The following is an 18,577-nucleotide window of genomic DNA, read 5'->3' on the forward strand; positions in this document are numbered from 1 at the left end:
TTATCACAATATGCCTACATGAGAATTGTTGCTATCTTCAATAGTCATTAATTAATACAATTTGAAATATTTGAACGAATTCTTGATGTTGCCCAAATAGTCCTCAGAGAATAGGAGTGATCATGCAGCCAATGTCGTGTGCCTAAAATAAAAGTAAGTGATGAAAGAATTCATATTACAAGTACATTAAAATCGGTTTTATCTGGTTTGCAGAGAAATAATATATCTTTCGTGTTGATATTGTAATTAATGTGTTGACAGCTTTTGATCAAACTGTCCTAGCTTGCCTCCCATTTTCTTCGCCATTTAGACATTTCCAAATGAGAAATAGATAAGACCTAAACATTATTTCACAACGTTAAGTGGTAGTTGACTAGTTGTATTAAAAACTAACTGATTTCTCAAAGTAGTTTGATGAATATGAAAGGGGGTTAAAATAATTCATAACTATCTAGTTACTGCTATCCTCAGATCAGTCGAGAGCCTAAAAGGAAAGTTGTCTGTATATAGACTACAAACGTAAACTATGCGTTAGCAGAGCGTGAGGCAGTTACGTAAGATTACGCAATAGGGAATTTACCTCAACACAACCTTTCGGGCCATGCATGATTACTAACTCGAAACCGAACAGTTTCAATTCATTTCAGCTCAGCTCATGGGGTGAAGACAACGAAATGAGGGACTAAATGAAATAAATTGTTCAGAAAATGATAATGATGGATTGAATTAAATTAATCGAAGCATACAATAGCCCAAGTGTAATTTTTTAAAGTTCTATATAGCTATTTTGTGTCATTTTAAGATTAAATAATATGAACTTATATCGCACATCTAAAAACTCCTTCCTTTTGATAATGGACTCGTCTCCATCGATCTTTACAATTAGTGCCAGTGAGTTGCCGTATTGACAAAGGGTATACCGGTAGAGCTGGCGGGCGCTGAGCTCTGGAAGAAGAGGATAACTTTGGCTGGGCTAGATCTCGATTGACCTGAAAGTAGGCAGGCCAAGCAAGGGAAACTGTCGGTTCTGAAATGGATGCTCATGCTCAGTGGTGAAAGTAAAATATATTGACTCTTTCAATTCTAGTTTCGCAAGATGTGCATATCATTTCGACCTTTTAACCAGGCAGAAATAATTGATGCCGTTTGGTTTGTTATCACCAATGCACCATTTCAATTGATTTGGCATTTATTTTGCTGAATAAATGAACTTGGAAACTCAAAACTTGACAGGAGCAACAGAATTCAAAGTACACCAGCGTTTTTATCATCATCAGCATCATCATCACATTCATTTCACCGCCTGCTTGTCCACATATATTTTCGTCAGAAACACGTCCTTTTTTGACAGATCCTTGAGAAGTCGTTCGACATGTCAAAGTTAAAATTCGGTGAGTTATTTGACAAAACTATTTCCGTAGTTAACGGTTCGGATGTTTTCATGTGCATGAATTAATTACATGAATGAGAGAGTGCAGTGCAGTGTGAGTGAGATCGGGTGTTGTCCTGATTCAAGGACTGTAATGTTGTGTCCTTGAAATGAGTTGAATGTTAACGAGCGCGTGTCTCGGTAATTTTCTCTTTGTGTTGACCATGGTTTGACAGAGCTTTTGACAGGCTTACACAAAATACACCAGTTGTGAAAGAAAGTGTGGAATCAGAGATTATCATATAATAGATTTTATGATAATAACAAAAATTAAGGTAGGAAGATAATTGATCAAATTGAAAATGAAAGTGATTTGGCCTTAGTCTTAGCTTTTATCTGACGTTTGTTTGTGTGTGAAGATTTGAAATGAATTAGGGCTCTTTCTTCACAATTATCATAAAGTAACTGTATTGGGTGGAATGCCTAGCTTTCTCTAAACTTTGTGCATGGTTGTTGTTTACTTTTCATGAACTTCATCATGTTATGATTATTTGTTTGTAATCAATTGGACATAATTGCACAACACCTGTTTACTGTTAGAACAAACTTCATTGAAATGTAATGCATTATGTACTTCTTCTTTCATGTCCATCATGATCTGAGCTTCAATTTCTGCCAGGCTAGTAAATTTTCTGTAAGTGATAGGGTATTCAATAAGTTAAGCTGCAGCTGATGAATATGATTTATAATAATAATTTAGTATATTGTGTTTGCATATTCACAGATTTGAGTAATGTATTGTCCTTTCTTCAAATTGTGAATGAATACAACAGTTCAAAACCTCATTTTTATTGTACTCGAGATTTCACAGAAATTGGAATTTCCCCCATTTTGTCTACTTTTATGTCTCTATAATTGTATACAAAAACTACTAATTTGTAGTATATATACATAGCCTCCCCCACCTCCCTCTATAAAACTGGTGTACAGTGTATTTATGATTTGATGTTGCAACAGACCTGTCTTCTATTATGTTCTAATTTACAAAATGCAATACAGTTTGTTGATGTTGAAGATAGGAGTAGCCCGGCCCGACAATAAGTGAGTTTTTTCTTTTTATTTACCTTTTTGTTTGGTCTTTCAAAGTTTCAAGCCTAAAATAAAGAGAGCGTTTTTTTTATTTGAAATATGACAGAATGCTATCATCCTAATTGCCAGCTAACTGACAAAAATTCATCTTATTAAGCTGTTCTAATTTCCAAATGACTTAATTATTCCTTTTATGAAGTAAAATGGTTGCATAGCTAGCTGGTAGATGAAGCGAACCTACTTGCAACACCCAAGAGCAGTCTTATTCTGTGAAACATACATAGTTTGAAAATTATATGTGTATCTCTCTGACAATTTAAAAAAAAAAAAATTAAGATTTTTTTTTTTCAACTCACATTTTACATAGTAGCACATGCAGAAAAAATATGTAAAATTAAAATGCATTAAAAACAGTTTTAAAACACTTTATAAAATACATGTTTATCAATTCCTTATAGTTGTTGACACAAAAACATTCCACTTTTTCCTATGTAATTTTATCAAATTACTTTAACGTAATTATTACTCTTTGACAAACTTGCAACTGTTCAATTTAGAACCAAGCTTGAATTCTTTCCTACTTTTTAGAAATTTTGAGCATATATGTGGTCAGAAAAAGTCACAAAATTCAGCCAGATAATACAGATTAAACATACTAAATGAGATACCTCACAAACTGTTTTTGTGACATTGATTTGGGGTCTGTTTTCTGAGACTACTTTTTCTAAGCTCTCCATTTCTGAAGCCCTCTTGTTTGTCCTTTATGGTGAGGGCCCCCTGTTCATACAAGAGCCATAGGGACAACCCAGGTCATGTGAAGTGTGGCTGGTTACTCAACAGTGGATTGTAATCTGCTTTGTGATGCAATGTTATGCAATGAGGAAGGTGATGGACTCTGGGGCTTATTATTACAAGGTTGGTGGGTACGCTCAGTAGTCTAGCGCTCAGTCTCAATTAATATGCAACAGTTTCATACAGTAGAAGATTTTTTTATATTATTTGGATTTAATAGGGGAGTGTTGAAGCATACAGTTCTTTAGTTGACCGCTTAAAAAGTGGTAAGTTTGGCATCAACTTTCCATCTCTGTCCAAATTTTACACCTCAAAGTCTCATACTTCATGTTTTCTAATATCAATCCTGTAAATTTGTAAAAGAGTAATCAAGGTATGAATAATGAGACTAATTGGCAGGTGGAGACTTGAGTAGTCCAGTAGGAAATCGAACAGAGTTCTGTTTGTTCATGATTCGATGCCATGGTCCACGGTTTGACCAGTCCATTAGATGACAAATCAACATTGAATTTGTTTCCAAGAATATTTAATGGTTGTGGTGATATAACTGGTCATTATATGTCACAATATGTGATTCAGTTTTTTTATTAAAAGAATGTAGGGTGCTAATGATAGGGGCTTTTTACTGATCAAAAAGCCTTCAGGATCATGGAATGTTTTTGTTCTGTTGTGACACTCTATGACTTTAATATTGGTGGCATTGTTAGCCTATGGCAACAAAAAGATAGTACATGTAGTAGTAGTAGTACATGTATTAGTAGTAGTAGAGGTAGTAGTAGTAGTAGTAGTAGTAGTAGTAGTAGTAGTAGTAGTAGTAGTAGTAGTAGTATATGTAGTAGTAGTAGTAGTAGTAGTAGTAGTACATGTAGTAGTAGTAGTAGTAGTAGTAGTAGTAGTAAATAGTAGTAATAGTAGTAGTAGTAGTAGTATAGTAGTAGTAGTCGTAGTATAGTGAATAAGATTTATATAGATAAAGAATTGTAAGAACTAGACAAACTATATTGTTTAAACTTTAAAGGGGACCCACAATATAGGCCTTTTTACTTATTTCCCACTCAAACTTCACATGCACTGACCACATAAAACCATAGATCTTTCTCTCTTCTTTTTGAACCCCCTACCATCGACCTGACCGTGACCTCGGCCAAGACCAGGACCCAAACATAATCCTTTGACCCCATATGAGGGTAAGACAACAAAAGACCAGACTGGACATGATAGACAATTAGTCCAAGATTAAGTGAAGATCTTTTTTGTATCCATCCCTTACCACAATCCCCTTTGTACACTCCGAGGTGGTGAGGTGACTGGTCCTGTGAAGAAGACTCTATTGGGGCTTTGTCCCAATATGAGATATACCTCTCTAGTCTTTATTATCAAACCTCAGTGTTACATCTTTGGACTTCTCTTATTTATTCAACACAGAAACTGTGAATCTCAGCTATGAATGAGATGTAAAGTTTTACCTTAATCTTGATTGATTTAATTTCCTGGAAAGGAAACATAATTAAAACAGAAATCAGTTGAATGCTGAATTGAGGAAAAGATGGGATAAATAGAGAAAACTGTAAATCACTGTATACATCATAATTGTCTGAATAATTGTTGTCTGTGCTTATATCATAAACAGATGTTATGATACAAAACATAATAAAATCCAATCATATCAGTTCATAAGAATGATTAATCTACTTCATTAATGACTCATATATTGACAATCAAATTGAAATACAAAGCATCACTTGCTTCAGTCATAAAGACAGATAAGCATTCATTATGTCATTCTTTGCTCTTGGATTTTTGCAATTTGAACAGCCTGCAGTTTAACCTGTGCAGTTATCATTTTGAAAAATATAGCTATTTCAGCCTTTTAGGGGAGGTCCCCCCCCACACCCCCCATGTTTACTGTATGTGAAGAGGTCTGTAAGAGGAGACTATCTTATTCTTGATTACGTAATCTTATTTGCATGCAAGACCTCCCTGTCTCTCATAATGGAGAAGTTCAGCTTGCTGCTTTTGTTAGTCAGACATGCATTATTGATCTGGTGCAGCCCATGACAGTATTCTGTGTTAGATATTTATATTTATAGGCTTGTAAATGCCCAGTTTTTGTGCTCAACTCTGCATTGCGAATTTCCAAATGATTTCTCTCTACTATGCAATTGAAATTACAGAGCTGCTTGTGTTTTAATTTATAAATTAAGTTAGTCCATGTAGTGAACGTCTTTTCAAGATTCAATATTCAAGATTTATTTATTTCAATATGTCAAGATACGAATATTGAATACATGTACAATACTTGAACAATGATGTTTTCTGCTGAATATTTATTGAAGCTGGTTTTAAAATTAAAAAGAATGGAAATCATGATGCATCATTCAATTTCATTATGTAGCTACAGTTTGATTGTATTTTTGTATTTTGCAGTATCATTTAGGAAACTGAACACTTTCAGAAGATAGAAACGTAATGTTGGAGACTGACAGTTGTTTATGGCACTTGCAACTATGTTCGATAAACCCAGAAAATCAGAAGTTTTGTTGATAACAAAAACTTGATACAGTTTATATAGAGTGGGAAAAGCATTGCTAAACACAAAACTGTATATTAAAAGTTTCATAAATTTCTCCTTAAAGATGAAGTTGAGTTCTGGTCATGCGATTGCATTGTAAAAGAAACGGTGTGGAATCGATAAGAAAAGGTTGATCATCTAGCATATAAGAATTTGTGTGTATTACAAGGTTCTGGAATCATCAAAATGATAAGAAATTTGGCCAAGTCTTGGTAAAGTTACAAACACTGTACACAGAAAGATGTATATGGGACTACACGAACACGCGGCGTAAAAATCCTACCCCCCCTCACCCCCCCCCCCCCCCCGAGTTTTACGATGTTATATGAAGGCATTTGAAGAGCCATGCTTTTCAGGGAACATGTCTTATCCGATGTTCTTCCACACTTGCATAATAAGAATGATAACGCTCACAAATTATTTTTCACCTCTTACCAGAACTCAACCTTCTCTTTAAACATCCTTTCAAGTAAAAAAAAATGTTGCTGAAAAGTGAAAACATATTAAACTAAACGTATATATGGAGACATACATCATGTAGTCCTGCATGTAGTACTGGGCTATGGCATTGTTTTATGGCACACTGTAATCATAGGGCCATGTTTATTCTGATCATACTTTAGCCCAGGACAAACCTTGTATGCATTTTCAGTGCAATAAATCAACTTCAGTTTATAGTAGTAGTACATTCTTGGAAGTGATTATATAACATTGGAATGCTCTTTGTAGTAGATAGGAAATTATACACCCTGTGGGGGTACTACATGCATGTGACCTGAATGAACCGATTCAAGGACATTCCCTTCCTCTATGTACACATTACAGCAATGTGACATTCAGCCTAGTCTTTCAGATCAGACCCCATACATGTATGTAAGCCGTAGGGTACAGTATATGAGTTGGTTGGAGTTGGTTGGATTGGACTTGGAGTAGTGGGTTTTTATGCGACTCCGTAAAGTCTTCACCAAACTATACCGTAGTTCACTAAATCTGCATTGTTACGTCTTGTTATTAGGAAATATTAACTTCATGCAAATTCTGATATGATTCTTTCCTTATATTATGAAAGTGTAGGCAGTAGACTGTAGTTGAAACAACAACAACAAAATCAAAATATTGTTGCTTGAAGCTTTCCAAGTGAGAAAGAAAACAATCTTGTAACATTTGATTTTGGTGCAAAATGAAGCATTTAGCATGTAATTTACTTGTAAGGGCATAAATATTTGTATTACTGAATGATTTGCAATTGTAAATACTGTATGATCTAAAATAATTTAAGTCAAATACCGGTAAAGAATATACAAATTGCTAGGGGAGACCATTTAACAGGTGAAAGTACAAGTGTGAATCTTCAAAAGAGTTTTATTGTTCCAATCCCTACCATTCAGGAAGTGATTTAATTTGCAAAGGGAATGACTTCATGAAGAATAATTGTCCTTAACATTTGCATCTTCTCTAGCTTTGACCTAAACCAACAACATCCTGTATTATGTAACATGATCATTGCTTGTTTAAAGCTAGACATAAACCATGTACATGTATAATATATTGCTTGTAAAACATGTAGAGTTATTAACATACATGTATATGCAAAGTAAAACATTACCTGTTGTCTAGTTTTTTTACAAATGAAATTAGAAAGTGAAGACATTTGTCATTTATTATTTCATTTGCTATTTTCTCTTTTTTTAATACAGAAGAGAGTCTACATGTAGGTGAAGGGCGGGCAGATGGTGAAGAAAAGAGTAAGTAATTGGACAATAAGTGCTCGAAATTAACAGTAACCTTTTTATCATTTTCTAAATCGATTGAAATCTTAATCAACTCTATTTAAAATGGGTAAAGTAATATTGCCTAGAATAGATGACATAAGTTTGACTCTTTTCCTACAGACAAAACATCATTTATCAGTTATCACATGTTGAAGGTAATCCAATAAATCAAAATCAAATCGAACATGTAACAACAAATAGAATCTTATTAAATCAGTTTGAAACTTGATGGGGAAAATATGAAAATTTATTTTATATTCTGTGAAGAAGATCTTATTAAGGACTTGGTCATTTATTTGGATTTAATCAACCAGTGGAATGATGTTGAATTACTGAATGACTTTGAACATGGACCTTTGTGTTAGGTCGATGTTTTGATAGAGGAAGAAACTGAAAGCAGAATCATGGCTCCCAATCTCATTAGAGACAAAGGAAGCCATACTCCTAGGAACATAAACCTCAAGATTGATAAAGTTGGTGGAAAATGTGAATTGAATCACAATTTTCCCAGAAATGTTGTAATCTTGACCAGTCATCTTGGGTCATTGCTCCCTGTGTTCCGTTGACCATTGATAAACACTCATGGATTCTTGGAAATATGAAAAATCACTTGTTTTGGTCACTTTCAGTTTAGTCTGACCAGGTCATTATCTTTGTTCCATTATTTAGTATATTTTTAAAATCTTTTAACATGAAGGAGGCCTTGCTTGCAATCTCTCTCTCTCTCTCTCTCTCCCTCTCTCTCTCTCTCTTCATCTCTCGTGGGCAAGTGACTTTTTTGTACAAAGTAATCCAAAGGGGTGGATTTCCTTGCTCAAAGACACCATTTTCTGCACTAGGAAACTAGTCTGACCAATGAGTCACCAATGAGTGAGTGACCAATGCGTAGGTGTTGTGCTGACCAGTGGATGTTATGTTTTCCTGGTTGTATGGAGTTTCATTTCTTGGCAGGTTTCCAGAAGAAACCTAACATGAAACGTCATGTGGGGGTGGGGAGAATAGGTCCATTTACACATCCCAAACACCAGTTTGAAAAAGCATTGATTTTGGGGTCTACTATTTACACTCCTGGAAAAACTCAGAAAAACCAACAAAGTTTGCTCATAACGATTTTTAGGTGAGTATACTGCGCATGCCCGACGCTGGTGCCCTGCATTTGTAAGCATGGAAGCGAGGAGAGCCATGTGAGCAAAAATGGGCCCATAGCGTAGTTTGCTTTCACCCTGCAAAAAATCAGTGAAACTTCAGCAGGCGTTTAATAAAACCACACTCCAGAGGTGGATTTTTCAATTTCGAGAAATGTTTCTTGATAAGATATTTCTCCATTTTTAAATAGAAGATGTTTAACAACCTATGTATTCTTTATCTGGAATGAAGGAGGCCTGTGTGCACATTAGTTTTCAAAGAAACTTCAATCAAAGATAATTTGATAACAAATTGTTAAAATTACTTTCTTATATTTTCACAAAAAGTGGAATGAAATATGATGAAATAGAATGTAATGTTAAATTTGGTTTAGGAATTTAGTTGAATTTTTATGGTCCTTCATACCACACCACACAAAAGGAAAGGCAAATTGTTATGCAATGAATAAGTTTGAAATGGATACTGCCAAAAAGAAAATTGTGAGAGAATGGAGTTTCAATATGACTGCATATTGTCCAAGTTCTATCAGTAAAATGTCATGAGATGAAAATATTTTCATGTATACTGTAGGAAATGCATGTAGGCTCTGGGGCATATTATGAAAGTTCTACATCTACAGGTAGATGTATATTAAATGCAGGATATTTTCTTCTCAGCCGCCAGCATATGGATACCATGCACTTTTAAATAGTGGATATTACCTGTAGGCCAAAACGTGGAAGAACAGTGTTAGAAAATAAATGCAATTAGGCTGTTAGTCTGTTGACTTTGGAATAATTTCACCTCTAGCTGTAGGCCAAATTTTAAAGAGAGATTGTTTGATGGTTTAATACAGCATAGGTAATGGCAAGGTAGTCATGGAAAATGATGAGGTAATATTGCATAATATCAACACACAGCAGATGTGAAAATTACTGGCAGGTATTTGGACTCGCCCATGTGATTACAGTTTCGTTGTCTCCATCTTCAACACTACTTTCGGTTGTTGCCATTTTATCTGTAGTTGAATAGCTTTCAGAGTTTCTCTTGCTTTACTTTCTGAAGCTGTTTTTAAGCTTGCTTCACAGCACCTGTGTAATTTTTTTTAATTTTCCATTCATATCTTATATTTCATTTGCTGTTCCTCTGAATGATTTCCCTACTTGAACATTCTTCTTTACATTTTTTTTTTGTCTTCATCTATCATAGCTTTCTCAAACTATCGTTCACAAAGGCTCTCATGTTTTTAATTGTGCCATGTATTTTTGTATAATGTACTAAATAATAGCAAATAGGGATGAAAAATGTAGCTGCTGTAATGAAGGTTCTTCATAAACTCAATTATATTTGTGTTATGAGCTACTATTAGTATTAAAAAGTGAAGCACAATGCACAAGTAATCAAGGAAACATTTGGTGAATTCCTGCATTTTACCATGACATTTGTGAACAATTAAGGCTGCACTACACATACCATTTAATCTAGTTAAACCGTGGACCTAATAGGTTGAACTCTTAGATCGAGTACCTATGGAGTTAGAAGACCTATAAAGATTAAGCTTGAATATTATGTACATGGACCAAGGAGGATCTCTTTGCATGGACTAATCATTTCCTTTGGTAGTTATGTAACTCTCTCTCTCCCCCCCTCTCTCCCCCCCCCCCCCCCCTCAGGCTCTCTCTCTCTCTCTCTCTCTCTCTCTCTCTCTCTCTCTCTCTTTCTCTCTGTCTATCTCCCTGAGTCAATGTTAGTAAGGTAAAGGTCATTGAGTCTTAGTCTTTCACTCTCAATTGTGCAGACTCGTAATACTAATAATTACAATTAAGCTTCTTGTTATCAGGTGTGCATTTGCAATAACTATTGTATTAAAATCATTTTGCATACTGGTGTAAAATGATGTTGAGATTAATTCCTTGAATTATTTATAATAATAATGACAATAATAATAATAATTTTTTTAAACCGATACTTGTATGGTGCATAATATTCTTAAAACTGCAGTGCTGTGGGGCTGAGTTTTGTAAACAATAAAAAGTTAAAAGGAGGATTTTTATTATTCTTCTTGTTTTTACAAGGGTATTGTGGATTTCAAGATTACTAGAATTATTTCATCATGCATTTCAAAGTGCATGTGGGATGAAAGGGTAAAATCTGATGAGAGAAGCATTTGAACATATATATATATATATATATTTGTTTTCATCACTCGTAAATTTCATGTTCCAAATATTTTGGATGATTGTTTTAAATACTTGCTCATGAATGTTAAAAAGTACCTTTAGGGTAAGGATTACTCAATGCTCTCCTGCAGATTTTGCTGAAATATATTTGTGAGTAAGAACCTGTCCTTTGTAGTATTTGTGATTAATGACAGCATGAATAATACTGTACTACTAGCAGGACCCGTGGAAAATCCACGGGATTCTAGGGGAGGGGGCCAAATAGATAGATAGATAGAGGCCTATGTGCTATCCAAAAAAAATTTAGATTATCTTTATATATAGAGAATTTTTATAATATATGCTGTTTGACCATGAATGGCGCATCGTAAAACAAACTACCGTATTTGCCGGCGTAAAGGCCGCACCGCCGTATAGGCCGCACCCCCGATTTTGACATTAAAAAAAAAAAAAAAAAAAAAAAAAAAAAATCGTTTTTTTTTTTTTTTTTTTTGGTTGTTGTTGTTGTTTTGTTGCCGAAAACCCACGCGGGGAAGGACCTTCATTTAACATCGAGGTGCAGTTAAAGGCGCTGATTTGTGCTTGTAAACTTGTCACAAAATAATAGTAACAATGTCGTTTTTAGAAGAATGTGTAAGATCATTAATGTGAATTAAAAACAAAAGAGTACTAGGTCCTAGGATAGTACCTTGTGGTACACCATTTGTTATATAAAAAAAATTGAGGAATTATTATTATAAACTACATATTGAGATCTATTAGAAAGATTACTTTCAAACCAAGATGACAGACAAATTTTAGTGTTGTTGTAGTTTTCGAGTGGTGAGTCAACACTGATTACTGAGCTGGGAGACATTGCCAGGCATAGCGCCATAAATCAAAACTAAAAAAAAAAAAAAAAAAAAAAAAAAAAAAAAAAAATCTTTTTTTTACTCTTTCGCCGCATAGGCCGCACCCCGACTTTTTGATATTTTTTCTTCCAAAAATACTGCGGCCTATACGCCGGCAAATACGGTATGTCAGATAGGATCTCGATAATTACGATTTATTTGCATTATTATTGTTGTGATTTCAATGTAGTTTCATGAAAAGACTACATACATGTATGCAGAGGCTTGGATTATGATTATGTTGGCATTGTTCACAAAATGTGTATAATTATTTTCAAAGGAAAGATTTTACGTGAAAAATCGGACGGTTTGTGCACAAATTGACTCGACTGTGTGTGGGACTGTGAGCGTAGAATCCAGTGAAAGATTTTTTTTTTCGGGGACTCGATCTATATCAAATTTTGGGAAAATTTTGGGGGCTACTTTTTTTTATCTTTCGAGGGCTAATTTTTCTTGGGCTAATTTTTCATTAATTCATTTAAAGATGCAGTTTGTTTAGTTTAGTAGCGTAGTGTTACGTAAAAAGGCGTACTTTCTGCGTCAAGTTTCTACGCCGAAAGTATGCGAATTTTGTTAAACATATTAAATTGTTTGCGTCCATCTTGCGTACTTTTTTGCGTCCCTCAGGGTATAGTAACGTAGGCCAGCGTACTCTCAGCTCAGTGTAGTTGGTACGCAACTCTACTATGGACCCCACGCCAATTAGTGATCGACCTGCCAGTGTCACAAATAAGGCATTAAAAATATGCTCATCTGACCGTAATGCCTAAAACCCCTGAGCTTTCGGGGGTTCAGCCCTTTGTACCCGTGGACACCACGCCTGCACTCAAATCGCTTTGAGTTACCTGACCCCCCCCCCCCCCATACTTTAAAAATTGATTTGATGCAAGAACTGTATCATACTAAAAGTATTATCATGTTTTTAAACGACCATGACGACCGTCTGATTTTCTTGTGAAAACTTTAATTTGAAAAATGATTATCGAAATTCAGTATACAACTATACATGGCCAGAATAATCACAATCCAAGCCCAGGTTTCATACATCTATTCACGAAACTATATTGAAATCGGGGCAATAATAGCAATTTCAAAGTGTTGTTTAGACTCTCCTCACACCACGGACAGACCTGGCTACTCCGGTCACCGCTACTCCCTGCTCACACACTCAGCTCCGACAGCACCTCCGACAGCAGCGCTCAGCTGCCGTGGCAATACACTGTGGACTCAAGGCAGTTTGTAACTGAACTGTCACGTGAAGGCGTACTATCACAGATCTATTTGCGCTATTCTTGTTGTGATTTCGATGTAGTTTTCATGAAAAGACCAATAAAACAGAAGCTTGGACTATGATTATGTTGGCATAGATCACAGAATTTGTATAATTATTTTCAGAGTAAAAATTTTACGTGAAAATAGGTCCATGGTTTGCGCCAGTTGTCGCAATCGCCTCGACTCGAATCGACTGTGGTGTGTGCATGTGTGTGACCTGAGAGCGTGTAATACACGTACACTGTGGGCGCCTGGCCTTCAAAGCATATCCTATAGAAAGACGCATAACACGGGTAAGCCGAACCCGTGAGAGCGTGCATATTGGCTACATCCCCTCACCCGGGTGAGTCGTCTGTTGATATGTATTTCTCTTACATGCTACAAAGCATATCCTACAGCAAGAGGCCTTACTCGGTATACGCCGCAGCCCTTTACAATGAGACTTGCTACACCCGTTGACGCGAGTGGATTCTCGTCCATCGTGTGTCTCTTCGTCTCTCTTTGATAATTAGACAGAGGGCGGGTGCACGCCTTGCCGACTCGCTCTCGCGGGTTCGTCGCCTCCTCGCAATCCACGACGCCCGCCGTGCTCTCGTCCGCCCGTCCTCCCCGGCACCCCGAAACCGCGTTTAACGGCATGGACGTCGATCGCGGGGTCGACGTGGCACGCGGGTTACGGGAGACAGACCTCGTGGAATTGTGCCGCCCTCCCCGCGCCACGGCGGAGGCGGGCGGGGTCGGGGAAAGACGTTTTTGAGGAACCGTTTTGTACCCGTTTGGACCCCCCGCGGCGATTTTGCGTATTAGTAATATAGATGTAGTACAACACGGGTGGGTACCTAGTTATGAGATCCCACCCAAATGGAGATCCATAGTCTTCAAAATCAGACATAATACAATTAGTGATTGATTTCTGAAGTCAGCAACTCAACATACATGTACATCAAAAAATTGGCTAAATGTCTCTGTGATGTAGAGGCGGACAACTTTCCCAATTGTTCAAACAAACATAATGACTAATTTTTTCAAAAGTGTATGACTCAGGGGGTCATTTCTCTTTAGAGGACATAGGCCTATGGTGATTTGTTATCCATAATATATTTTGTTTTGAGTAGTGCCCCCAAGGGGGAGACATTTAAGAGAGAAACAGAAATCTCAAACATTCATAACTTTCTCATTATTGGTCAGATTTATTTCAAACTTTCACCATCTTATTTTCTTCTGCCATACACATAAATTTATTTCAAGGGTTGGATCGCCCTTTGATTAGTTTTATTCACCATTGCAATATTTGTCAGTCATTTACCACGTCATACGTTAATAGTCTTCAGGATGTAATGAGAGAAGATGTGGAAGTGACCTACATGTAAACCATGGACAGAGTTCACCTGATATATACTTTCCTTTGATTTGGACTAGGGTCAGTTGTTATGCAATCTTACATGATAACCTGGTACTTCTTGAAGTGAAGTCATGTAAGACTTTCCTGAGGGTAGTGTTATAATCAGCTCAATATGGCCTTTCCTTAAAGGCTTGTTGGCAGTGAACCAAAAGTGTTTTTCTTTTCTATACCCTTGTTTTGCCCGGATTTCTTAGATGAGCTAGTTTTTCTCCGAAATTGCAGTATTATTCTTAATTGTACCTGAGCCTAAATCACTGAAGAGGTTCATCTGTTTGGTGGTAGAATTTAGCTCTTTCTTCAAAATCAGTGATTGTGAAGTAATAACTATAAGTTACATTTTGTATATTCAACATTTATCTGAGCTTGTTTGATCTTCATTCACTTTCCTACACTACCTGCATGTAACCGAAATCCTAACCCTGAACCGAACCTACAAACCCATTGCAAACTTAACCCTAACCCTATACTTATGACGAAATATAGCCTGAAGCACTTGTTTGAACACTGGTTTAGCCGCTTTAGGTTTATGTAGCCATGACAATGATAGTGGTGGCATTGTTTGTTTTATTTTGTATAGAATCACCATACATACCAAGCTACATGGATCTGAGTAATGGTCCTGAACCGTGTGTAGTATGCGGAGATGCTGCTACTGGCTATCACTACAGGTGTATGACATGCGAAGGATGCAAGGTGAGTTAACTGTAGTTGGTGCTTGGAATTTAATAGGGACTTTTAGATTTGCACATCAGTCGACATAGTGCACTGCTACGTGTGACCTCCTTTTAAGGCACCGTGACATCCTTTTAAGGCAGTGCCTTAAAAGGACGTGACACGTAGCAGTGCACTATGTCGACGTGCAATAGTCCCTATTGATGCCCTCCCCTCAGGAAACAATATACAGCAAAAAAACGGAGGAGGAAAGAGAAGAGAAGAGAAGAGAAGAGAAGAGAAGAGAAGAGAAGAGAAGAGAAGAGAAGAGAAGAGAAGAGAAGAGAAGAGAAGAGAAGAGAAGAGAAGAGAAGAGAAGAGAGAGAGAGAGAGAGGAGAAGTGAGAGAGAGAGAAAGGGAGGGGGAGGAGTAGAAGCAGGAGAAAATTGTCATAGTGCCTTGATACTTGCTGATAAGTAAAAAGATCTTTATTTAAATGTTCAATAGTTTCTCAGGAAAAAGAACAGTAGAAAATAGAGAAGAAGTTTGATAATAGTTGATGAATAAAAGGATGTAGTTGTAAATGGTCAATATTTTCAATTTTTTGTGGGTTCTCATACAGCATACTAAAGCCGTAAGATATACATGTGGTGGATTTGGTTTGAAGATATATGTTTAGAGTCTACATAAAAACTGATTTATTTTGATTAAAATGCTATACTTTTAACTACAGTGTACTGACTGATTTGGCCCGCAATTCTGTGAAGCCCACCACACACTATACAATCAAATTTTTGAATATTTGCAATATAGCATTGGATAAATACACATTCAAAATTCTAAGACCTTAATGATCAAGGATCCAAATGGTCATATGATTAATACAATCTTAATTTCAATGATTTTCATGCTTCCTTGGAGGAGGTAAAGCTATACGGCTTAGAATCATAGTAACATCAGCATATTATACAACTTGATATCGATTCAGCTTTTATTCTGACTAAAAGGTGTAAATACTCTATAATTATAGTTATCATTATTCAGAACACTGATCAGGAAGAATATATCTGTTTACATTTCCATATCCTGTGCAATTTCTTTGAAAAGTATGTTACAGATGGGTTGTATAGTGTGCAGTGTGCATTTGTGGAGTCTGTAATCTGAGACTATGTCTTGGGTAAGATTAGGCAGGGAAGATCTAATGAAGATCTTGACATAGACATATATTTGTAAGATTCTTGAAAACATAGAACGTTATTCAAATGTCATGGATATCCATGTAGGTCATTGTAGGGTTTTGGTATTGTCAGAAGACTGAACTTTGACGAAAAATGCTCCAAGTCTAGTAGAGGTTGACCAGGTACACAAATTGGACATGATTCAAAGATAATCTTGAATCTTGAATCATTATAAATAATTTATGCAGTGTTTTACAAAAAGTCAGTGAATAACCTAAAAACTAGCCAAAGATTGTATATTGCAACAATGCAAATGGCTTATATACAACATGGAGGACAGTGTATTGTAAATGACCAGTTATAACTGAAAATCTGAAGTAGACCCCAAAACTCACCAGGTGAGAATATTTTTCATAAACCAAACTTTAGATGAGAACATACACATCTTTGACTTCGCTATTTCACAAAGTAGGATATCAATTAATTGATTTAAACTGGAAAACTTGCATGGATGAAGAAATGGTGATACACAGATCTTCTGATCTTTCAAGTATGTAGCATTTAAGACTTTCAATTATTCTGAAACCCTTCTTCCTGTCCTGTCTACACAGGGTTTCTTTCGAAGGACGATTCAGAAGAAGTTAAGCTATTACTGTAAATGGAATGAAGAATGCATCATAGACAAAACAACCAGAAATCAATGTCAGCAATGCCGTTATAAGAAATGTCTTAACGTGGGCATGGCACCAGATTGTAAGTAACTACCATTTATTTTCTTATTTAATATGCTCAACTCGTTATTAAAAGTGCTGGATTTTTCATGAACGTTGTTTGTCCCTTTTCTCTCTATCCTGTACATTTCACAGAAGTTGATTTTTAGTTTTTACATGATAATTTCAACATATTTTCAATTGTTTTTTTTTAAAATGTTTTTTCTATAAGTTTCCCCTTTTATTTTATTTCTAATGTACGAGCTCAGTCAACATGTTCCAACCAGCAAGCATATTTCTGTATAAGCTGTTTTCTTTATTTTGTTTATTTTGTTAAATACATCTCTTATAAGACTCCAATTGAATACATTTAATGATATATAAGCAGGGTATTCATTAATTTGATTGAATTTGATGAATGCCTAATCCTCCAATTCAATTCCCTTGAGCACAAGGTTGAAAAAATAAAAATAAATCAGTTTTGGAGAAAGTTTTTATTGGATAAAAAGAGAAATCCTGGAATGTTTCGTCTGTTTGTTGGCTCAATGCTGCATGATTTATTTTTAGAGGCTTCTGTTAGAAATTAAGGTAAAGCATTTGTGAAAGTAGAATGTCTAATCCTCCCATTCAATTAATTGGGAAGAATTTTCTCCCTTCTCGTTTTTTTGTCTACTGGTAGATTTTGATTATTTGTATGTAACCTTGTTATCCTTCAGTCAGCATGCTCTGTCTGCAATCTTCTCATTATAGAGCTGTGAATGTTCCAATAATTCTGTCCTTAAAGGTATTATGTCCCATTTGCAGGCCCAAAAAATGAAAAAGTTAAATTCCAACTGCATTTGAAAGACAATACTAATTTAGAACTTCCCTAAAAAGGTGGGGCTTGAAAATGTCTTAAAGTGGGAAAATAACGAATATTAGTTGTCAAATCGACTTTAGGGCTATAGAGCCCAAAAGTAATAGTCTTGATTTCCAGACAATTGTACCGAATGGTCATACGTTTTATGCTGCGCAAAGATTCAATCAGTTTAATCTTGGCCATCACAAGAAGTGGGTTATTGATGTAGACAAATGCTCATGTACCCTTTACAACTCTTTTCATGCATGTTATTACCAAAGAAGTAAAAAAGCCCGTCAGTCACTCAATAGTGTCTGACAGTGAAGTCTAGCAAGTACAAGGGTTTCCTTGCATAATTTGAATATGAGGACACTGATAACGTTTAAATTTCACAGATAGGACATACATGACATATTCATAATTCCTGCAAAGTTCTACAGCATTTGAGGTTGGCTGCAAAAGGGACATAGTACCTTTAAGGCCAAACAGAGATCCTTTCTCTGGCTTCAATTGTCTAATTTTGAGCCAAATTCATCATTTCTTTAAGAAAGAAAAGCTTTGGTCTATCTGTCTGTCTGGGGTGGTGTAAGGTCTTCTCGTTCCATTGAGGGAGGCAGGCAAACCCAGAAGTGAGGTCAAGAAAATGGCAAATAGAGCCCAGGACAAAGGGAGGGGGAGAGGACGGTCATTTTGGGATATTCGGAAGTGTTTACGCTGATGTGTTGTGGAGTAATGCA

General features: G+C 35.9%; 1 protein-coding gene across 2 annotated transcripts in view; it reads left to right on the forward strand.

The window, feature by feature from the left end:
• The first annotated feature begins 890 nt into the window (after positions 1-890).
• LOC584535 (thyroid hormone receptor beta) overlaps positions 891-18,577 on the forward strand; it is a 30,259-nt gene continuing 12,572 nt past the window's right edge. Inside the window, exons 1-4 of one of the 2 annotated variants that reach the window (XM_030973851.1) lie at positions 891-1,391; positions 7,520-7,567; positions 15,041-15,156; positions 16,904-17,045. In XM_030973851.1, coding sequence (XP_030829711.1) covers positions 1,373-1,391; positions 7,520-7,567; positions 15,041-15,156; positions 16,904-17,045 — 325 coding nt within the window. In that variant the 5' untranslated portion in view covers positions 891-1,372. Of the gene's footprint in view, positions 1,392-3,161; positions 3,374-7,519; positions 7,568-15,040; positions 15,157-16,903; positions 17,046-18,577 lie in introns of those variants that run through there. The other variant, XM_030973850.1, reaches the window with a different exon arrangement.

Source organism: Strongylocentrotus purpuratus, unplaced genomic scaffold, assembly GCF_000002235.5.
Source record: "Strongylocentrotus purpuratus isolate Spur 01 unplaced genomic scaffold, Spur_5.0 spur5_scaffold_7, whole genome shotgun sequence".
Classification (NCBI taxonomy): Eukaryota; Metazoa; Echinodermata; class Echinoidea; order Camarodonta; family Strongylocentrotidae; genus Strongylocentrotus; species Strongylocentrotus purpuratus.